The 24491-nt window shown below is 40.5% G+C and overlaps 1 protein-coding gene across 3 annotated transcripts in view; it reads right to left on the bottom strand.

The window, feature by feature from the left end:
• Nucleotides 1-623: 623 nt before the first annotated feature.
• The window catches only part of SHROOM2 (shroom family member 2), a 124774-nt gene continuing 100906 nt past the window's right edge, over nucleotides 624-24491 (bottom strand). Inside the window, exons 6-11 of one of the 3 annotated variants that reach the window (XM_082004626.1) lie at nucleotides 18116-18193; nucleotides 16432-17190; nucleotides 12164-12715; nucleotides 11068-11248; nucleotides 6119-6391; nucleotides 624-1649 (exon numbers count right to left, since the gene is read on the bottom strand). In XM_082004626.1, the coding sequence (XP_081860752.1) occupies nucleotides 1383-1649; nucleotides 6119-6391; nucleotides 11068-11248; nucleotides 12164-12715; nucleotides 16432-17190; nucleotides 18116-18193 (2110 nt within the window). In that variant the 3' untranslated portion in view covers nucleotides 624-1382. Of the gene's footprint in view, nucleotides 1650-6118; nucleotides 6392-11067; nucleotides 11249-12163; nucleotides 12716-16431; nucleotides 17191-18115; nucleotides 18194-24491 lie in introns of those variants that run through there. The other 2 variants (XM_082004627.1, XM_082004628.1) reach the window with 2 other exon arrangements.

The raw sequence follows: 24491 nt of genomic DNA on the forward strand, positions 1-24491 counted from the left end.
TCATCCAAGACTTTCCTTTGCCTGCAAAACTTTATCTTAACATAGAACTTGACATTTAGACACTACAAAATTTCTCTGTAGGTGTCTTAGCAAGTCAACATAACCTATTACTGCGCTAAAACATGAGTTAGCACCTCTTTTTAGAGCTACTGGAAATCGTCTGTTGTAAGTCAATGGCAGTATTACTACAGCACAACCAGTAATCTGATACCGTGAACTAGCATCCTCTTATTTATCATTGTGAAATGGAAAAAACCAAACAAAACCCACTTAAGTTCACAAAGCAGAGTTGCTCCAAGTAATGCAAAGTATTTACATGGCAGAAGTTGTTTATATTGCATTTGGTAGTCTGAGAAAGAGGAAAGAATGAAGAGTATTATGTAGGTCAACTGCAGTATAACTGAACTGTCTATATAAAACCGTCACAATGTTGAGCAATCAGACGAAATATAGAAGCAGAATCCTTCGCCAACATTTATTTTCAGAAAGTGTAGCAGTTTTGGGGGAGGAAGAATTAAAACATGCATAAAAAGCACAAGAAAGAGCAAATGAGCTTTCTAAATAATTTAGATGAGAAATGTTTTGAACAAAATCAGCACAGTACTTCCAGCCTGTTTCTTAAATGGAGTACAACTTAGTGAAGAAAATCGCTTGCATTGCAGTAAGAAGGTGTACAACTATGTCTTGCAAAATAATTTAAAAAAGAAGTCTTCAGCAAGGTAGCCATTAGGTGATTTGCAAGCTGGTTTAAGTAGTGTTTAACTGAGACTGATTGTAAAATTATTTTCTGCAAGGGGAAAGTGCCATCTTATATACAATATTACAAAAAAGTGTCTGATGCCACAGGATCAGAGTGACACTACATTTCAGCAATCTGAATATATTAGCTGTAAGATGCATGCTTCCCCTATTTAATGTGTCTTTAAAAAAAATAAAAAGCCACTAAATTTAGAGCTTCTAAATTTGTGTGCATTCATAAATTGCTGTTGGGTTTCCCAGCAGTCTGTACAGCATCTGAACATAAAGGAAGTATACAACCTATTCTAAAAAACATTGTTGTTTGCATGCACAACTGCCACAGACTTTCAACTTACTGAGCAGAAAGGTTAAGAGTCTATCCTTTTCTGTGGAGCTGTCTGTAAGTTAAGCAATGAGAAACAGCTGTAGAGTCCAGCAGTAAAAATGTGTTCTAAAAAATTAAATACATCATCGCAAAAAAAATGAAAGAGAGCATTATTGCTGTTGTGAGAGCTATTTTTCTCTTGTGCACTTGTTTCTCTACTGAACACTCAGACAAGCCAAGATACTCATTTGTATACTTGGAAACTCCCCATCCCTTCCTTCTTTCCTGTTTTTCACATCCTTGGTTGAACTCAGTCCTCTTATTTGAGCCGTTCAGGTTGGAGACTATCGGTCAGACACTTCAGTTGCTCTTCCCCCAGCTTGATCTTGTCCTCAAGCTCTCGCTGCTCAATGATGAGGGCTGACTTCATTTTTACAAAGTGCTCATAGTCTGCTAAGTTCTCCTCACTCAAGTAATTTGCCAAAATGTCGAAGACAATGCGCTCTCGACGGTCCAGGTTTTCCTTCAGTTCTTTTGCATCTTCATGTTGCTGGGTCAGCAGCTTCTGCTTCTCTACCAACGTCCGCTTAGGAGAAAAGAAAAACAGTTAAAAATTCACTGGATTTATCAGGCTGGGACAACAGCGTCAGTGTTTAAGTTTCAAGTCTTTTTTTATCTGCAAAGACAAAGACTTTCCTGAATACTTAAGAGAGGTGGAATAAGATCGCTCCTTAAAGTGTAGTCTAATAAAATGCATTAACAAACAGGAAAAAAGCATAGGGAATCAATGAAAGACGGACCATTAACTTCTATTGGCCTCAACAGCAAGAACTTCAAAGACTACTTTACTATTTAATAGTTCAAAATAGTTACATAAAATACAGTTGGCTTTGAGAAACATCCAAGTTCTCCAAATTAAGACTTCACTGAGCAATAACTTACATCTTCAGTACACAGCACCAAACTTCCACACTGAAACAGCTGTGGTTCGAGAACCCACAAACAGACTAATTAATGGAATGATTTGTTCATACACAGCTCCTGACACCGCGGTATTTTGCAGTTCTGCTGCAATCTGCATGGCTTCTCCATGAGATGTGAAGTCGTGCGGTCTTAAAATACAAGCAAGAGCTGGGGCAAGACAACAGAAGGGAGGTAAAAAAAAAAATAGCATAATCTTCCCCAAAAGGCTGTAAACTTTGTGTCATGTCCTCACAAGAGACAAAATAGGAAAAAGGGAGGTTGAATGAAGAAACACACAAAGAAAGAGGACAGGAACTATGTCCCACTCGGACATACGTTCGAGCATAAAGGGTGAGGTACATCTCACCCAACCTCATCTGTCTACACAGTAGGCAGCCACACCTGAATCACTCAGGCACACTCCTTTACCAGTATATGGAAAGAAACAAGAGCAATATTAATCTGACATATTTCAGATGTCTGCCTAGAACTGATTGCCTTTTTCCAGTGACAGAGTATGGCTGGCCTACTCTGACATCAAGAATTCCCGTGCAGACTTCTGAACTTAATTAAAAAGGGCCTCTAAGAGGTACCACTCCGTAACTGTTAGCTATGCTTCAGAGGTTAATTTTCTTTGAGAACCTACGACTTCAAATAAACCACAGTCTGTTTAAATAAATGTGTCTATTTTCTTCATTTGGACTTGATGTTAAATCACACATGCTGTAATAAGCCTAAAGGATTTACAGAAAAGTGTTTATCTAGAGTACTTTCAAAATGGAAGAGGGAGACAAAGGGCAATACAGACCAGGAAGCTTTAGTAGACCTATCTGTCAGAGTTGCACATGAACCCTGTGCTGCCTCTTTTCCTATAGACGGCACAAAGCTCAGAGGCTGAAACACTTTCAGACTTGCGCTCTCAACGTACCTAAAATATACAGCCTAGATTAACTCAGGATTCAATCACACATTATTAGAAAAACCACAGTTCAGTCTTCCTTTGAGCATCTGCCAGGGAAAAAAATCCCACTGCAAGTAGCAAGCAGAACTATCTGCTGCAAAGAGATGTAAGCACTGTTCTCCTAAATTCACCAGGGGAACCAGCAGCCAAGTCCAAACTCGGCAGCGTGGTTACACTGCTCCCCAGGGTAGCCTTGCAGCTTGTGTGTACACTGAGAAGCAGAGGAAGAATTAGACAGAATTTGGTGAAACCAAGAGGGCATGTATTAACCAGCTGGTAGGTCAGTTGCAGAGTTACCCACATAACCTTAGGAAGAAATAGCTCTGTTTTTCAAGCCATTTGCTATCATTGTCAACAGACACAAGAACAATCAAATGCTTAGTCCTTCATAACAATTCCTGAGTTTTAAGTTGTATGCTTTCTTCTTACCAAGCCTATGGCATGACTAAGATGAACATGAGTAAACTGACAGTTTAAGGATAAACACTACTTCTGTTATGAACTTTGCATGACGCCTTAGTACCTCAGCCCTTGTGGAGTTTTAGGAAATAGCTAAGATAAATGGGATACATAAAGGTCAGAAGGCAAATGAGAAACCTCTTGAATTTGCTTTTACCTCTGTCAAAGATGACTGACACTAGAAAGCCTGTTTTGAAGGGTAAAGTGAAACACACTGTAACAGGCTCAAGACACCATTCTTGAGCAGGTTTTCCTAGCAATGGGTGAATGGCTCACCAGGCCTACAGGCATAAATGATGTCAGATGGTTTCATCTGACTGACTTCAACCAAAGCCAAGCAGAGTGCAGAAGGGTTTTTTGCAGTTAGCAGTGATCTGAAGCCCCAGCCAAACACAAGCCACCTGATGGAACAGTTTTGAACCACAGCCCTATGAAGGGGGACTCCCTCCATGTATTTGACTTCCCAGCATCCAGTAAACTACTCTCTCTGACACTTGTCCCTTGTCTTGTAAAACCGGGTCTTACCTGGTTAACTAGGCACCTGATCACACCTGTGGACTGCTGGTTCAGTGCTATAGGGTTCTCAGCACACTCTGTCTTTGACTGATAAGGAAAGTAATGAGAAGACACTGGTCTCACTGTGTGGAAGGAAGGGGGCTGGTAGCTATTTCAGATAAAGCACCTTTCAGAAGCTCAAGTTGAAATGCCTGATAGTGTTCCTTGTGGCAAAAGAGACCCATGATAGAGCATCTATACAGAATATTAATTCACCAGTGATTATGTGCCTGCTGACGGACTGTTTATTCAGAAAGTCTGCTGAGCTGTTGGTGGTTCCTAGAAAGTGCAAAACTATCAGAGTAATGTTTATTAGACAACATCAGCTTTAAAAAAAAAAAATTAAAATAATTAAAAAAAATAATTATAATATGCAGTGATCACTAGGGTTATGATCCCCAGCGAGGCACGTAATCTCCCCTGTTTTGTTTATACAGTAAACTGTAGTACACCAAATATCATCACCATGTGACCTACAAAACACCAAAGGACAACCAAAAAAGCCACATGCACCAGTCTAAATTCAAAGATATGCATTTGTAACCCTACATGCATTGTATTTATAGTCAAAGTACCTGGGGACTTGATCCATCTGAGAAGCATCTCTGACCAACACTTTAAGATACGTTTCTGACATTACTATGGCAAGACTTTGGTGTCAGTGCATGAGAAGATGAATGGGGATTAGAGTGTGTTAGGGATTTGGATTTCTGTCAGTCTAAATTTGACAGCAGAGCACACAGACAATTTCTGACTGCCCTTACTACACCACCTACTCACCTTCTTCCTTTTCCACACCTAGCCAATAAGCTATTTTTATCACTGCTCTCAAACTGTGTTTCCTATATGCTCGTATCATCTGGTAGCTCTTTCCTTAGCTCACACTCTCGTCTTTGAGCCCATTAGGCAACTGCAACCACATTTAGAAAAAAAGAAGTCTAAAGAAGGATTACATTTCTTTAATTTTCAGAAGCTTTGATCTACCCTCTAATAAGCTGTCAAATACCTTCCCTTTGCCTCAGTCAGAAAAGGGTCTGGACAGCCATTAAACAAGTATGTTTGGCAGCAGCTAGGGCCAAACAGCAAAAACACAGCTTCAAACTAGTCGCAGCACTTGCTGATTCTTATTGGTGAAACAACGGAGCACGCTGAAGAAACACAACATGAATCCACAGCCTGTGGAAAAAATTCTGTTACAACACTTAGATGGATGGCTGGCAGCTACAAGCAGCCCACAGCTACGAGCCAAAAATCCCACTTCACATTCATTTAACTGTAGAAGCTAAACTCACTTGACACATACCCACCCCCACCCTCTCTATTTATTTATTTTAGTCTTTAAGTTTCACACATGTCTACATCTCTCCTTTGGTGCATATCTGTATCACTAGATATCTGCTTCCTAGCTAAGGCCTGAGGGGATCTGGAGCTAAACAAAGTGCTGCCAGCAGAGACAAGGTCCAACAGGTAAGTGAACGTTCATGAAATTTTCACATCTGCTGGGATTCCTCCACACCACTACTGGGCTATTCTGGTTGGGTAAAACAGGTTTTCTATTGAAAAAGTATTTTTGCAATGCCTCCCTCCTGCCTCCCCCCCACCCCTTCTTTTTATAAGTCAAGTCTTGTCTTTCTGTCACTTCTTGCTCTCGTTCCTTTCCAGGCATTGAGGAGGAAGCTGTAGTAGATGAGAAACATTTTATTTTTAACAACCTTATAGATTTTTATCAAGATCCGTATTGAGTATAAAGAAGCCTGTAAGCTTTCTGCATTATAGCACAAAGTGACACTCCTTTTCCCATCTTGAATTATTAGAATATTTGTCCGCCTCCTTTTTAGTCTCTTATCAGTAGTTCCCCTCTTCATTTAAAGTTTTGCTAAGAAGTCTGTCTTCCAGTATGCTGCACCCCAAAACACAACTTTTTCTCATCAAGCCATTTTTAATTTTAGTATTCCAAGCAAGAGCAAGGCAAAAAGTTTTAAGAAATCTACAGAAAATGGCCATATGAGATTCACTATCCCTCATTTTGAGCTCTGCAATTTAGATAAACAAAACCAAGAAAAAAACCCCACACCAGGTTCACTAAATGCAGTGATATTACTATTGGCCTTTCTCACCCGTTCTTCCGGAGAGGTATTTTCATCCAGGTTATTAAGGGCATTTTCCACCCGGGCCAGACGACCCGATAGTGACAACAGGAGATTGACCACTTTGTCAAGGTCGCCGATAAACATCTTGAATTTGTCGAACTCATTTGGTTTGCAGACTTCCTTCACAATGGTCTCTACCTCCTCCCCTAGTATATTGTTTGCTTGGATGTCTTCCAGAAGTGTCTCCCGTGCTTCCCTCAGCACCTGCAGCTTCCTACTAATGCTGTCAATAAGTTCTTGCTGTGGAAAATAAAGGGGATGAGAAGTTATTAGCACTACTGCATTTTTCCCCACTTCTGAAAGTCATGTCAGAAATCTAGCATTTTAATACATTGAAACTCCCATGTGGCTTTGACAATGAGTGCATTACAAACAAATATATGTCTAAGTATATGTCTAAGGTCTATGCCTCTGGATTCAAAGTTGCAGGATGTAGGTCTACGATGCTCAGCTTGAGACTTGTGTTAAAGCAATTTACCTTTGTGGCAAAAAATGAAGGACTTCCCCCCCATGCCCGCAGCAAACATTCCTGCTGCTGCTTTGAACAGCTTCAAAGTCTGCTATGGAGCAACATGAAGTTAGCACATCCTTTTCTCTCTAAATACTAGGTCCATGACACCTTTCTGAAGAGCTACACTGACAAAGATAAACACTACCAGGAAAACAATCCTATATTTTCCACATGATGCAGTTAAAACTAGGGCACTGTCTAGCTTTGTCTTCCTTTCCGCATAATATTAACATCCCTCCAATAGCAGTCCTTCTACTCTCAGAAAATTTTAGCGTTAACACTGCCTTTCAACATTTCTGTAGGGAAATCATAATCCCTGTGGCACAGAACAGGGAACAAAATCTACTTCTGTATCATATAAAGCAGCCCTGTGCGAAGCTGTGCAAAGTGGCTCTGCCAAAAGACCAAACAACATCTTTGGCTGTCACTGTCCTATGCCAGGCAAATATGCCACCTCACCTGCAATTTGGCAGGGTATGATCCCCCATTGTTTGGGATGCACATGCCCTGGCTTAGAAAAAGCATGTCAGATGCATTACCAGCAGTGCCAGACCGAGAACCCAGATCATCTCCCTCAGTGACCTGTGCTCCATCCGTGCTGCCCGGCTACCTCCCTGCATTTGGACAACAGGGCTCATTTCTTACGTGTCCATTAGCTTTCACTTCTGCACAAGAGGTGGAAGTCAGTTCAGCTAGCTGTCTACCCTAACATGAGATGAATCACACCCTAAAAATGCCTCATTCATGTAAATGTAGATGACTATTTAGTATTCAGCTAATTTCAGGTAAGAAAAATTCCCAAAGCGTTCTCTAAACATATACCTCAGTGCAATTTCTAAATGAAAATTACATCCTTTAAAATAGCCATTATTTCACAGTACCCCTTCAATTTTTTTTTGAAAAAATTACTCATGACATTCTTTAGGAACTCTGCTTTTTAAATGCAAATCTGATTACAAAGCCTCCATGATCACCGAGAAACATACTGATAGCAGCTACCATTCTCAGACGCCACTGAACAGTCATTGACAATTTATTTTGGGAAGCAAAAGAGGGGAAAAAAAAAAAGCAAGCAAATACACCCTGAAAATTTAACAGACTTTTTGAAAGTAGAAATTCGACACATGGATTATCCAGGCTGGTTTTCTCCTTTTCGATTTAATATACTCAGGCCAGGTTAATCTGGCTTTGGGTTATCTGTTAGTCTGGGTGCCCAAAAGATTAAGGTAGTAAGCAGTTCTACAGATGCCTGCTTTATTGACTGATTAATCTGCAGGATTTGATTTTTTCCCCCCCTTCTCTCAATGCAAACACAGTTTGATTTGGATTATCTAGGTCACAGTGCTATGCTCTCATTTCCCTCAGATGACATGCATGTGCACATGCTGCTGTTTTACCATCTGAAACACAACAGGATACTGTTGTGTTCTATGTTACTATCTTGAGTATTTCACTTCTGTAGCTGTGCTGCGACTTTCTCTAATGAAAAAATGCCGTATGTGTGCTCAACATTTACCAATCTGGACTGACAGTCCAGATCAGCTCGCTCATAAAGTTTCTTTCTTTATTTAAAAAAAAAAAGAAAAAGAAAAAAAAAGGAAAAAAGCCATTTTCCCCCAGTAGCATCCTATTTAGATGTCCTCAAGCAGCTGAAGCTAGCCTCTAAAGGATCGCTTTTGCGGGCAAGAAGGCCATAAGCACTCACCCCTCTTTCAGACTACCACATCTATTAAGAATTTGATTATGATCACTGATTGCTTCCTACCCAGACGAAACAGCCTTTAGATGCAGCAACTGTGAGCTCACTACATGCTTTTGCTAACCAGCAGAAAACCTGTATTAGGTTCAATATCTACTGAGCCAGAAGAGCTCCAATGTACATCTTGAAACCGGCAGATAAATTATAGCTGTGAATTCTGTACAGTAAACAAGAAAACAATAAAATCTCATCTTTTTCCAGTAATTCTTGCTGATCTGACTAGCAACACAGAAAGCAGCTCAGCAGAGTGCTGCTCAGGTGGTTCACTCCTTGGCATGCTTTGTGTAGAGTACTCAGCTCACCACCCCATTTCACATGAAGTTCAGGCCTAAAAGTAGAAGCAGCCTGGTATTCTTCAATTATTTTTACAGTATTCAGGAGTTGCTGAAACTTTCCTAAAGGCAAAGGGGACACTTCCCACTCAGCCACGCAGGGATTTTTCCTTCCTACAAAAAACACTCCTGTAGTGTCTTCAACATCTGTCCAACGTTTTATAATTGTGGTAAACCTACATTAAATTCAGTATGACACAAACATATTCCATTCCTGCTAGCTGGGAATACAGGGATTGTCCCAAATTAAAACAAAAAAATAAAAAAACAACTAATGTACATGAAATTCCTATACTTATTTAAAAAAAAAAAAAGCACCACACATTTCTGGTTTGCAGAGCAGAGAATGACAAATATTACAATCATTCCACTGTGGACTGCAATTAAGGTATCTCATAACAGTGCTGACCAGTTTCTAGGAATCAAGGAAACAGGTTCTGGGCATATGCCTCCTCTAAAATAATTGAAGTCGTAAAGTGTGCTATTAAAGTGTTCAGGTCCTTAATGATCCCTTGTTAAACTGCTGCCAAATATGTGAAGCTGGGCCAAGTTATATATTCTGGCTGTTTTATAAAGATGCCTTGACCCACTTACCACGAGTTTTATACATTTTCTGACAAGATCCAAAATGAAAGCCCACTGAACTGAGTGCTTGCATCCTATTACATGTGGAAGAGCCGGGAGAGAAGTAAGTAGCGATGTCTGCATGGCTACAACAATATGTACGTTCAGAGAAGAAGATGGGGGAGCTCTGCTAAAAGCTCTTAATGAAATACTTCCTATCTCATGCGATTAGTGGTGTATGATGGAGCTGGGGTGATGGAGGGAGGAGTACATAAAGGGTGAACATGATTTTCCTGTTAAGACACCAACACAAATAAATGGCACTTTTGCTTATGAAAGTTTTAGTATTTAGCTTGTTGGGCAAACCAGAAAGGTTTAATTTTAATAGTCCCCACACATACACTCCATAATTAATGAGAGGGAAACTAATTCTAGCAAAAACAATGAACGTGACCCATCATGTGTGGCATCAGATAAAACCAAATTATTTCAAATGCAGTGAAATCCTTAATTTGTCTAAGTACAGTACAGCTGTTGGATTCAGCAGCTGTCTGGCAAGAGGGTAAGGGCAGCTCTCCTGCCACAGCCATGCCATGCCCCTGGCAGCGCATGCTATATTGAACTGTGCGATGCCGTGGGGGCAGAGGGAGGGAGGGGAAAAAACCCAAAACAGAGTGGTAACAGAAAACACTACAGCCCCCTCAAATGCAGTGGCATCCATTTCTGCACTGAACCAGAGGTGGGAATCTCCTATAGAATCTCTGATTCATAGCAACTGAATATATTCCTAATATTTAATTAAAAGACATTTCTGTGGGACTGGATTACCAAATGCACCCTGGCCATTGATTATTAAGCAGAAAGCTGACAGAAAAGATTTGCACACCATTGCGTTACTGGCTTAGGTAAACAGAGTTAAACTACATCACTTTAGTTGATCAAACAGACCATTTCCTCCAGATTATCCATACTGGGAACTATGATTAAAATATTTCATGCCAAATCACTAATGAGATGAGTACAATGATTTTAACATAGGACACTTTCTCAAATGCCACAGAAATGCCATTATATCATCATTTTAATACCTAGTGGATTATGTTGACCTTAGATCAGAAATGAAACACCAAAGGGTGGGGATGAACAAGAATGGAGAAGACTGCCTCCCTTGTGATGAGGAACTTCCACTGAATCCAAACTGATTAGCTATCTCCCACCACTACTGTTATTAATTTGGAAGGTAAAAAAAATAGAAAGCAAAGTGGTTTGTTGCTCATGAAAACAAATTAACAAAAAAAAAAAAGGGATGTGTGTTCTTTCTCACTCATGACAAACCCAAATACTGGACCTAAATTTCAAAAATATGGAGCAACTAAAACCACCACTAGTTTACAGTGGGATACATAAGCACTACTGGTTTTTTTGCATCAGCAAGTGCGAGAAATACACTAGGAATCTCAAATGGAAAACAGTATTTGCAAACAACCTCCCCAAAAATTCTGCCCTTGGGACTTTCCAAAACATTTATCAAGCTGCAAAAAGCACCTAACCTGAAGTTCCTAAATTCACAGTTGGACACTTAGCACTGCCCTGCTCCTCACCTCCCCGCAAAAAACCCCAGGCTGATTTTCCAAGTGATCCTGTACATCTAGAAGGCCTTTTATTTAGGGGTGCTTGCCTAGCAAATTCACAGTTAATGAAATGCACGCAACCAAGAGCCTCCCATTACGCTTTTAGAAATGTCTTTTACCTTCTTTTCTGACAAGTCATGATCCAGCTCGTCTTCAGAATCATCCTCGCTCTGCTGCTGTTGCTGCTGCTCCTGCATGTCCTTCATTTTAATCAGCAGCTCTGCCTTTGGTGCAGATGTGCTGTAGTAAGTAGAATTGGTTGTCAGGGAGATGGCAGACGGTGCGCTCTGCTCCTCTTTCCTGGTAAAAAGTCAAAACCTCCATTAACTGCCTTGACACCCTAATCACCGAAAAGAAAGGACACTCTTTTAGAGCCATCATTTCACCAGTTAAGCAGGGGGTTCGACAGAAAGCCATTACCTATGGAAATAGGATAAATAAATACTGGTTATGAAGAGAATTTGTGTGAACTCAGCACATGCCCACCAAAAGCTAAAAGTGAAGTAGTGCAGAAGATCTTTCACCATTACAATGAGTGAAACGTACCTAAGATATCTCAGCTGGAAACAAAACATAAGGTCACATTTTACTAAGTAGTGCAAAGACCTCCGTGTCATAAAGAGTATCCCTTCAGACTGCCAAATGTGGGCTACTACAATGTAAGTATTTATCTTTTTGATTATGGGATTACACATGAACTTCTTGAGAAGGCTACAACTTAATTTAGTCACTCCTATCAAGAAAACAAAAGACCCACAGAATGTCAACATGGATGGAAGTGAAATATTTTCTTACTTTGCTCTCATTCACTTCCAGGAAACGTCTCATGCCCACTTCAAGTTGTCTTTGCAAATTTTAATCACATAAAAAAAGGCTAAAATATTGTTCCTTCTCTCTCCAGTAACTAGACTGGGTGATCTTGGTAAAAATACCTAATTGCTGTGAAATGGGGGAAGTTAATTATTTCTTACGTTCCCACACAAATAGTTTTCACCAGGTCTCCGGAAACTTTTCATATTATACAACACTGTTCTTTTTCTGTCATTAAAGGTATTGTTAGTAGTATTATGTTTGACTGCTATTTTAACTAAGAGTCTTAGAAAAGCCCCAAGCCTCAGCAGTAGGAAGGTCCTCACCTTCATCCCCTTAGGAAAACGGACACACTTTGGACAGCAGCATACAAGGAACAACTGGCCTACAGAAAGTAATACTCACTTCTCCTCTGAAATTTTTGGAGAAGGAACTTTTGGCAGCAGCTTCCTGCGCTGCTGAGCTTCTTCTAAGAGGTGTTCGTCTTTAGGGAATATTCCAACCATCAGATCCATTGTTGTTTTTATTTTCACAGTAGGATCTAGTATGTCTGCTAGAGATTTATCTCTTCCCACAATCTCTCTGGCTAGTTCCTCTGACTTCCAGTCTTCAAAGGTCTTCTCTTTGGCCTTTACATAGCTGACTGCTGGTGTGGCAGCACTGTTATCCTTCAAGTTGCTCCCAGGTTCTTCAGCTGGTTGAGGGTCAGCTGGTTTAGTTCTGGCTTCTGGCTCTGGCTCTACACCTTGCCTGGTGTAAGCACAGAATCGTGAATAGGATTGCTCAGAAGTGCTGAGTGTTTTAATTTGGTCCTTTTCCAAACCACTGGGTAAAGCAGGAGGCTCCATGGTACTGACAAGACTTTGGCGACTCTCCTTCTCTGCGCTGCTCTCAGAATGAACTATCTTGATGGGAACCATTTTCACCGTCGTATTGTTGTCTATAACCCTTTCAATTCTGGAAAACAAGGAAAATCCATCTTTAGAAATGTAAGAACCTTACAACTCAATACTTATTTGCAAATCAGTGGGGAAGCACAAATATGAGAAAAGGTAGATGAGAGATCTAGGTAACAATATTCCTTGCATTGTACTTCAAACCCTGAATCTACATGTTTTCCTTTCTGCCCACACATTTTAAATAGTATTAGTTCATTTGTAATGAACTAAGTAATCCTAATACCAGCCTTGCACAATACTCGTGGTATAGGACTTCTGTTTGTTTCCATGAATGTGTGGGTCCAATCTCAGCAGCCAGACCCCAGATTTGAGACTGTGCTGGTGAACTGCCTTTTACCCCTTTGCTGCCACATATACGGAAGAAAACACGCCTCAAGCTCAACCTCATTGCCTCACACAGATCCAACAGTGGGCCTCAGCTTTTGGTCTGACAGGCGGTTTAGCTGCCTGGGGAGGTTGTGATGTCCTCACATCAATTCCCAGCTCTTCCAAGGGAAGAGACAACAGAGCAGACGGAAGCATCCTGCAGGCTAGGCCTGTGCTGAACTACAAGAATAACAAATAATCACAAATGAAAAACCTGGAAATTATTCAAAATTTAATTCCATGATTGAAAACAAAATAATCTGTATTTGTAAAATTTCACACAAGATACAGAAGTTTAATAAATAGATCCCACCATAGTGTCCTAGTTTTCTAATTCAAGAAGAAAAACCAGCCACTGAAGAAGATAGCACACAACTGTGGATATTCCTTTTATGGAAAGCTTATAGCAAAAATTCTGTACTGCACAGCATGAAGGGCCACCTTGGACATTCAGAAAGGCAAGCTATTTAAAGAGGAGGCTAACTTTGATTTTTCAGTTGGACAGTAACACGTTAAATACCATTACTGAAACATCTGTACTGTATGTAAGCTGTACAAGAAACTGAAGTCTGGTTTGGTGGTTTTGAGTTTGCAGAAAGTTTGAAATTATTGTCATAATGTGGGTTTGGAAGTTCTACAGCAAGTAAAGGAACATTGCCTACTAGCTAAAATATCTGGTTTCAACTGGCTGGATTGCTTGCCGCCTTTCAGATAAGTGACCAAGACATACTACGGCTCTTTTCCTCTAAGTGTGGGTGTGTCACTTTCTTTAAAAATAAACATATACTTTATTGTGCTGTACTTTTCTTTCACAGGGAATAGAAAAATCCATTTGACTTCATATTTTTCAGAAGTTGTATCTTATATTTTAAAGGTATATTTGCTTCTGAATGACTGTGCAGTCTCCCAATAGCTATTTACTTTCCTCAAGTGCTCTGCAGACATGCTTTGGCATACTGATTCAACTTTTGGGGCCATTTTCCCAGCCCATGCTGAACCCCCCATTCCCATTTGGTCAGGGTGTTTTCATTCAGGGTGACTGTCATTTTAAATAGCTCGCTCCTGTGTCCGCCACTCAGCCCCAGTTCCCTGCCTTCAGATGTGGGCTCTCCTCCTGGCTGCCCCGGAGCTAGGCAGAGGCCTGCCATTGCCTCCGACCCTTTCTTTTGCTTGTTTTTAAATAAAGCCCACACCTCTTGGACTCCACAGACTGCAAAAAGGAACACATTTCTGAATTCGGGGGAAATACAAGATGCGTGCATAAGTGTGTGTGGGGGAGTAATGGGAAGAGAAGAAGTGAGCTGACTGCAATTCTTTACACAAAATGCCCGTCATCTGTTTTGAGACGCCGAGTACATGCCTCTCAGCCTAGTAAAAGATTTTCCAGGTCCTTAAGGCATCATTAAGTCAACTGATTTCTGTCAGAGCAAAGACAGTTCAACATCAGGTGCTTCAGAAATTCTGTTTCTGCAATCACTATCCTCCTGATTTCTGAAGGTTTTCCATTTGTGGAACTGCAGCATGAAATTTTGATTTGCAGCAACTCTGTGGCCATTACAAAGCTTTACTCCAACCATGAGCAGAGTCACTCCTTGAACCAAGTGTATGTTTACTGGAAATTTATTGATGCACATCCACTAATGCACTCTTTTCATCTTCATTATCACTAAACAGTCATCTTTGGAAATAGCTGGGTTCTGCACACCACCAGTATTTCCCCACACTACATTGTCCTACCTAAAACGCTGCAGGAAACCCTACACACTCACTCAATCCTGTTGATAAACAAGACACATTTCTTAAAGAAAAGTAAACAGCTACATGCTGACATCATCAAACATTAGCTGCCCACAGCATGCAAACTGGCATGTCCAAAAGCTCATATGCGAGGAGCCAACAGAAGTAATAAGCCAAATCTAATTAATTGCATATTAAGATAAATCTACTTGATGACTTTTACTCATATGAAATAAATACCATACAGTAAGTACCACATAGAAGGTTCAGAGGTATGGCCTGCATGTCTTTCCTTTTTTGCCATACCTGTGTTATTGACTAATTATTAACTGACGACAATACATTGTGCACAAACAAGAGCTGTCTGGGCTTAAGAATTTTAAATGTTAACAAAAGATTTTCAGGGTAAGTTTATTATCATTCAGATATGGGCATATAATTAGGCACACCTCAGTGCTCATTTCAACACTAAAGCTTAGTAAAAAGGAAGGACAAATACAATTAGCTTCCTATGCAGCCTTAGTATCTATTCATAAAGCAATACATTAAGGAAGTCATTACTGTCATCTACCTTTGAAAAGTGCAACATGTCATGTGAATCCTAGCATCTGTGTGCCTAGTAAACTGTATTATTACTTCATGTTAAAAAAACACTGTAGGATGAAATACCATTTTCTTCCCTTTGGTTACAAAAGGAAAAACATCAAGGCATGTTTAGGGAAAAAAGTAATTCATCTTTCCTGTGTCATAAGGCACACTGGAAAACAACATGATTGAGTCTATTCAACCATTTACATTACAGTAGAGACAAGCTATTCCAACTACTTTTGCTCAGGGAAGTAAACTCTGCATTCATTCAGCTTGGAGTTTTTGTTTTCATTCTTTATCCATGAATTGTAGTGCTGAAGGATTTATGAAAACTAGGATCCCTGAGCTTCCTGGAAGAGTTTGTTATCTTGTGGGAGAAAAACCTTTTATGATGTTAGCAGCATATGACCGACACACCACTCAATTTCAGTTGGTTTGTCTAATTCTGAGTTTATCTAGCTTGGGAAATGACTGACATTCTGCTAAATCTTCAGCCCATCTCAACACAAACAGTGCTGCAGATCCCTCCGCAGACTACCTGGCATGCCATGTTTCATCGTAAAAGCAACATGAAAACAGTCATGATTTGTCAGTGTACCTTACTGTGTGTGCTTTCAAAACACATGTTCTCACAAAGGATACAGCTTCCTTTCCCACATCTGCTTTGTCCCTACACTGATTCATATTCATATACAGACTCGGGTGAGGGAAATGACAACAGGGAGTTTTCTGATTTCACCCAGACATAGAATGGAAAATCCATTTGAATCCATCCCTCCCATTTTTCTACAAACTACCAGCTGTAACACCTGAGCAGCATCAATCAGCTAAAAGAAACCACAGACCAGTTGAAGGACTTCAACGGTACCAACTGGAATTTCACAAAAGTCTTAAGTCTCTTTAGGACATGCTGGGATGGCTCATGCTTAATGAATCTAGTAAAGAAAATGAACAGTCAACCATTGATAAGGTCTAACTGGGCAAAAAGTGTTAATAAAATAGTAAGAGAGTTACATCTAGTACCTGGCTGGGTTCTCATCCTGTACGGACACAGGAGGTTTATCAGTAAGCTTCTGTGGTGCAAACTGAGGAGAAGGGGACCTTGATGTCTCCATGCCAGGTTTGTGAAGATACCGATACTTCGAAGACAATACAGACTCAGACCTAAGGTGCGTTTTTTCTTCTAAGTGCTGACAAACATTCTCCGTGGATGACGCTTGCTGGAGCTCCTGTGGATGAGCACTCTTCAGTTTTCCATTGAAAGCTGCAGGACTCTGACAGAGAGAGGATTGACTGGCAAATACTTCGGCAGAGCTGGGGGACGAGGACGGAAAAAGTCGGCTGGGCACTGCCAGCAGGGATTCAGAAGAGGTGCCAAGCGATGGTGCAGAATTATCTGGTCGCCTGTATTTATCTCTTTTCGGTGGCGGCGGCCTCTGAGGAGCAGGTCCACGCTTCTTATTCAGCAGCACCGGCTCTACCCTATGGTTTTCCTCTCCTTTGCCCTGGGACAGACAGGAGTGGTTCTCGTTCAAGGTCTGTGGCTCAGAGCAGGGGAGATGAGGCGGGCTACAACGCTTGCTCTTCCCGTTCACGTTTTCCTGAGAGTATCGGTAATCACTAGGCAACGTCCCAGACCTCCCCCGTCTCTCGTGAGGCAGAACCGTAGGCTCTTGCGCATGCAAAAGTCTCACAGATGCCTTCCACTTGTGGTCTAAATTCTGGTCCAGCTGATCCCTCTTCTCCCGCGGGTTATCCCTCAGGGCCCCTGTGTCAGCTTGCCTAGAGAGAAGAACACGTTGTTAGAGCACTGCTGATTTATTTCCTTTGGTGCGAGGCCACTGCACCGATCCAGGGAGCTTGAACACCGAGATCACATCCAACACTTAACACCAACTCCTCCAGTCTACAGTAACTGTACGGCACAAAAGCATCCTCTCACGTATGGGCACACACGCTGTACCTAATCTAACATGATGAGTCAAAGCATAATGTCAGGCGAAATTAGGGTATGGAGCGCCACGGGATGTGACACAACCTCCGGGTAACCTGAGGCGCTGCAGTGTGCATGGCGTAGTTAAATGCACAGCACACCTCAAGCGTTGATGTATGTGGCACAGCCAAATGTGCTAATGTTGATAGAAAAAAAACCACCTGTCTCAAGAAGAGGAATCCTCATACTAAAATTTAATTCTTATCTTGCTTCAGAGTCAGTAACGAAGTGTGGAGAACAAGTTCCTTCTCTATGTGCAAAATTAATTCTTCGGTGCCGTTTTAAATGTGAATTGAATACCATGAACTTTAATTATGAATCTGGAGGTTGAATTTTTGCATAACAGGTAAAAAATCAAATGAGTGCAAACAAAATGTTTGCTGAAGCTAAAAATCTGGGAAAGGGAAAATGAGTATCTCCTGAAAAAAAGGCAGAAAAGGAAATTTAGAAAGGATAGTATTTTCCAGTCAGGCTTATCTTAAACTTGAACTTCTTTTACCCTGTCAGCACAAATGACAAACAATGGCCAAAAAGGTCTTATCTTAGACAGAAATATTTTTGGGTTTATTCCAATTTTACACTCTCTATTCCTCTAGCCAGGAAACAGGCTTTCACAGCTCCAGGCTTGTGCTTTGCCACAAGACATGTAGTTCATTTGTGCTCACCAGAGAAAGACAAACTGAGAAAGAAACAGAAGGGGGGCGGGTGGGGTACCTCTGGAGCCCCGAGAGGAGACAGGTTTGCTCTCTGCTTAGAGGAGGCTGAAGAGACACTGTGAGCTTAGAAAAGAAGCTGCAACAGAGAAGTGAAAGGCTTCAGAGAGCTGCTAACATCAATTATGCTACTGACAGTGCTGGTCTCTGTATTTTGAAATAGTAACCCTGTAGACATACACTGCCCAAGCTTTCCTTTGAGGCAAAAGAGGCATCTTTCCCAGCCTACTTGTAAAGTAAGGTTAACTTGAATTTTCAATGTGAACAGGTTATTAACATCACTGTACCGGTTTTGAGAACAAGTTTATAGGAGGCTAACATCAGTGTGTATGAAAGTGAAATTTGAGATAAAAGCACATAAAATAAGTAATTTGTTAAAGTCCACTACAAACTCAAGAAGCAAAAAAAAAAAAATTGGAGCAACTACACACTGCATTACTACTTTAATTAAATTAAAACAAATCTTTAAGTATTGTGGGAAGGCAACTGATTAGATGTGCAAATTACATTCAAAATTGCTATTTTTTAGTCCTTGGATCTGTGATGTTTTAGCACTTATAGAAAAAGTTCTAAAAAAAATAAATCTGGACATTGTCAATAAACTGACTGATGCATGGGACTTTTAATAATTGTACTTCACACTGATTTTTACATGTCAGTAATAAAATAGCATTGTACTTCCAAGAGAGATGGCTTTTTCACAATTTAATTCCTGAACAGTCACATACACAATCTCTCTCATGTGAAGTGTTAAATTTTAAAACTCAATTTTAGTGGATAAATTTTCAATTGAACATGAATGAGGAGCTGAATATTGTTTGAACTCAGATCTTTTCTTGTTTCTCTTAACTAAGAGGAGTTGGTTCAGACAACTTCAAGTAGTCTGACAAATTCAGAGTCAATTCTGTTTTACAAAACAGTATTTAGCGACTCCTATTTTAACACTAGATGAAGGACAGTTTTGTTAAGTACGATGATGTAAGGCCAGGAAGATCAACACTATTGAGACTTGGTTACATGGCATCTCTAGAGTCAGCTGGTTTCCCCTAGCAAGTTCAACGTAAGCAGAACCGGGCCTGCAAATAGTTCCACTAATTTTAATGGAAATATTTATCAAATGAAGACTGCAGGCCTTAAGTAAGGAATACTGTGTTTAAATCAGCATTTTTCGTTGTCTAGATAACTCATGTAGAGCACAGTTTTCTCCTAGTTAACCCGTGCCAAAAAATTCTTCAGGCCTCTCTATTCATTGTCACATACATAAGCCATAACATAAGACAGCGTAATAGCTGCACTTAGGTGCATGGAAGAATCGAGGGCATGGCACAAAATGTCACAAAGACATAAATTGCATGCACTGCCTCAGCCAGTTTGCAAAGTATACATTGAACTTCACATGCACATCAGGCATGGGTGTGCTGGTGGAAGCAAACAGGACAGAGCATACCATTGATCTGACACATTTACATATCCAAAGCATGTAACCAAATTTAATATTACCCTGGCTCAGAAGCAATGAATGTTTTAGTAGTCCTGTCACCTTCCAAAATAAAGTAAAAGGAAATAATGAATCACAGCACAGAGAAATTTAGAGATGCTACATTTGCAAACGTGGAGATAAAATTCAGAGATTACATACGTGCCTTCATACAGCTTCCACAAACTTAATCAAACATTTTGCAGTGCCACAGAAAATGGGTCTGAGGAAATGTGGCTACATACAACACTGAGGCTAGTTTGCATTCAGTGTGAGTGGGTCCTCATGCAAAACATGCTTATCACATTATTTTGGAGAGATTTGAGCTTACTGTTCAGAAAGGAGGAAAAGAAAGCAAGCTTCAAGCCCCAGGAGAACACAGTGGCAAGAACCTGCAAAGGTGTTACATTATTATCAATACCAAGAAGTCCACTAAGATACTTTAAATCCGTTGGTGCTTCATGTAATGATATGCCCAGAATACAGCTGTTTCGGAAAGGAGGCCCATAGGATAATGTGCCACTGAAAGGAACTCATTATTTATGACCAAACATCACAAAGTGAGAGAGACAGAACAGTATTAAATAATTTGAAAACATGACAATTGACTTAATTACCACTTTCATTCTAGGTAACAAACATCATCAAAAATGTTAAACTCTAAATTATCTTTAAACTCAAAGCTCTCCCATCCCCACCCCCATGATACAATGCCCCAACTATCCAAATGCAAGAGCCTTCCTGATGCCAACAGAACTGGGAAAGCTCACACCATGGTCCCCATCCCTGGCATACGTTGACATTACAGCTCTGACTGTCAGATGACTTACACCACTCACTTAACCTGAGCTGCAAAGGAAGTGTAATCAACAGCCTTATGCTGTTGATGCAAAGTGGTATTCCGTAAGGGTGAGTCTAGTACAGGAGGCTGACATGAGTCTTTTCTGCTGTACCTGCTTTTGGTATTTAGATATAGGAGCCTTCATATCTAAATCGTGGGGGGAAGAAACCCAAAATATGCTTCTAGCTGAAAAGAAGGAATGGCTTCACTAGAAAAAACAGTCCTCCACACTTTCTAGAAGCTCTCATTTAGGAAATGTCTCACCTCTCCCAGAGCAGGTCTGTGCAGAGAGACAAGAGGCTGCACACTTGCTGGCCAGGTGAGCTTGGGAGGAGCTCTGCTCTGTGGCTTGCACCTTCCTGGTCAATGGTCAAACATTGGAACAGGCTGCCCAGAGAGGTGGTAGAGTCACCATCACTGGAAGTATTGAAAAAACATGTGGATGTGGCATTTCAGGACATGGTTTAGTGGACATGATGGTGTTGGGTTGATGGTTGGACTTGATCTTAAGTCTTTTCCAACCTTAATGATTCTGTGATTCCACATAATGGCCATAGCCACCAGACATAACACCACCATTTACACCGCAGGCGTGGAAATGAGCATCTCCATAATGGCACTAAGTACATCTCTGTGTTTCCTTCTGGCTCCATTCGCTTGGGGCATACACACAACTGAAACATAAAGGCCAAGTAAACACTAAGCCAGGAAAATCAACCAAGTCTCCTCCGTAGCCTGGGCACCCCCAAGTCCCCCAGCAATAACACAAGAGGCTATTCTAACAAACCAGAGACAGGTAACATTACTGTAAGGTGTCACATGCAACTTAAACCATGGAGAGCTATATATACACATACACACTCATAGCAGCCTGCCAGTGGAGTCAATGAGCAATTACGAAAATGAATCATTATGTATAGATGCCTATCAGAAGGATAACATTTTTGGTTGCCATAAAAAACAACCCCAAACCACTTCCTTCGTTTGCCCCATACTCAGGATTTGACTAAATCTGGACAGAGAGGTAGAATGATCTGATTGAATGTCGTATCTCAATAAACGAGAGTCACTTCGATCAACATAATGTGTCTGATTTACAGTTCCTTGAGAACACTTCAGGCCAAGCCAAACAGTGCCACAAGACACTCCAACTTTAAAATCCCAGACTAGGTAAGCTTTGCAAAAATGCATTAGCCAACATTTGAAAAATGCATCGTCTGTTAAAGACCTGACCTCTGTGCAGAAGTTTCACCATAAAACATAAGTACGGCTCTAAGCAACAACGTGCCCTGCACTAACTTACTGGTAAAAGAGAGCAAATGGAGGGGTTGTTTCTGATTTAGCTTAAATTCCTTCTCAAACACTATAAGCTACACTGGAAAAAGGCCTTCATATCTGAGTAAGGCTTCTCCATAAAAGTTCTTACCCTACAATAACAACTCCCTCATAGCAAGGCCACAGTTTTGCAGTCCCTTTAAGCTGATCTAAATGCAAATGTTTTGCCAGAAGAGGCAGTCTCCTTCTTAGTCCGCTTGGATTTTGTCTTCCTGCTCTCTCCATTGTATTAGCAGTAGGACTTGTACAGTCCCAGAGAAAACTGGAACAAGGAACTGACCTGGCTTGAAACAGATAATTATGTGGCTTAAAGCAATTGTGAAACACTGTCTTTGCTTATGCCAAAACTCTGTTTACAGGCAGAGCCCTTGCCGATACGCTACTTTTTCAGCTGTGAACTTTATGTGCTGCAACTATGTCTTCCATTAGTATTTGCCTGGCACTTGGCACAGTGGATCCAAAAGCACTTCTGCAACAGTTTGCAAATAAAGAGTAGTTTCTTTTACCCAGTATAGTTCTGCTTGAGACCACAACAGGATGCTATACAGTTGGAATGGGATGCACAGGGTAAGATTGTTTGAAATTTAGGAAAAAGTTTGAGGTTTAATACCACGTTTTATTCCATATTGATAACGTCAATGCAATCTCATAGTTCAGCTCATCCTGAAGTAGTCTCTACAAGCAAATCATGCATTGTTTTCACTGTCTAGGGGATCAGTTTAGTTACCTAAACACAGGTGTCTTCTACCATTTCAGAAACTTCAAAGATTCAAAGGCATCAGTTCCCCTAAGAGGCGGCAGCTGGAAGGCAAGTGGGATATGCTGAGCTACCTCAGGTCTCACTAGACACCTGTGTTTAGCCAACAGAATCAAGCCCAAGATCTCTATGGGTTATAACTTGAGTCAGCACTTCACTCACATGTAGACATCTTTCTTCTATTAGGTATCTGAATCCTCATCTGAATCCCATATGCTTTTTCTTTCAGAGGCTCCGGGATCCCAAAGGTTTTGAAACCCTCACATTGGTTTTACTATTGCAATGCCAAGGAGACACTGACACCAGAACACCACAATTGGGACATCTGATAAAAGGGCAATTGTATTACTAGTGGTCCATTTTTCTGATGAGCACTGTGTCTGCTATCACTACTGAGTCAGTACAGTACACACTATCCACCATATAGTGATACATTAAGCATATTCCAAAGATGCCAAACAGAACTTGGACTACAAAATTACTTAGAAATCTTTGAAGACAAATGCACAGAATAAAGGACCCTCCAGAAAACAGACCCATTTAATCAGCATGATGGCTGTACCATAACAGTGACTCCAGGACGAGGCATAGCACATAGGTCACTACAAAGAAGTAGACCATTACCTTGGTCTGAAGAGATGAATGATGGCAACTAGCATCCCAGAAGAACTACTGAAGCAAACAGTCTTAAAACCAAAGCATGTGTTAATACAAAATGAATAATGAATACTGAGAGAATGCTCTCTCTCAGGGGAAAAAGAAAAAAAAAAGAAAAAAGAAAAAAAGAAAAAAAGAAAAAAGAAAAAAAGAAAAAAAAAGGAAAAAAGAAAAAAAGAAAGAGATGAAGAGATGCCCTCATACACTTCAGAGAACAACTGGAGGTACAAAACCAGTAAAGTACTTCACAAAGTACACCCCATGGCATATCACTGTTATACTACAACCCACTTATCATGATGTGAGTCTTGGTTTTCCAGTTCTATCTCTGAATGCCTGTTAACATTATCTGCACCTTGATGGCAGCTATCTGTTTAGTCTGTCACACCAAATACAGCTTAGTTATTGCACCCTATGTATTAAAGCAAAATGTCACTCTAGCTTAACAACCCTTGCATTATCACCTGGCTTTATCACAGAACGAAATACGATAACAGATGCTGTTCTCCAGTCCGTTGATCCCACCACAATTTCTCTCCTGTCCTGCCTGCATGGCAACATACACAGCAATGGTTTTTCATCTGACATTCTTTCTGTTTCTAAAAATGTTACCTCTCTCCCCATGAAAACCACAAATAGATTCAACAGACCCATTCTAATTCTGCAGTAGATAAGCAAAGGTACGTTGATGGATGAAATGTAGGCCAGTCAGTCATGGGCAACAGCACAATGCATAGGCCCACAGTAAAAATCAAATCCGATTAAAATTTAATTTCTTAGAAAAGCATAGGGGCCTTTATGCAGAAGCGAAGAATCTTGTGGGAAAGGGCAGAGGGAAGGATGTTTTTCTTTCCTGAGTTCAGAAAAATAAAAGCCCCTCCTCCATGCTGCTGCACATCAAAAATCAATGATAAAAGATAATTTTTATAGCTATATTCTTACTTGCTTTATCTATTGCATGCCTGTCTTAGCACACAGGGGATTGCCTGCATGGAATTAAAATGACTTCTGCTCACTTAAGTCAACCAGTTAATGTGTTCTGTACTTACACGCTGAATTCAATCATCACAATACCCCACGTATAACAAGAGCCATCATATTACACAAATGGCAACCATTGCGGAGACAAAAGACAATACTTTCCAACACTGCTAACAAGGAAATCACAGTCACATTAAAAAAAAGCTCAAAGAAAAATTATTATTTTGTCAATTTACTAAAAAAACACCCTACATTCTAGTTGCCACTCATTTTGATTTTTTATTTTCATTTTTTACATCTAGACTTTATTTTTCTGATATGCTGTTGCT

The sequence above is a fragment of the Phaethon aethereus genome (assembly GCF_964289735.1).
Source record: "Phaethon aethereus genome assembly, chromosome: 1".
Lineage (NCBI taxonomy): Eukaryota > Metazoa > Chordata > Aves > Phaethontiformes > Phaethontidae > Phaethon > Phaethon aethereus.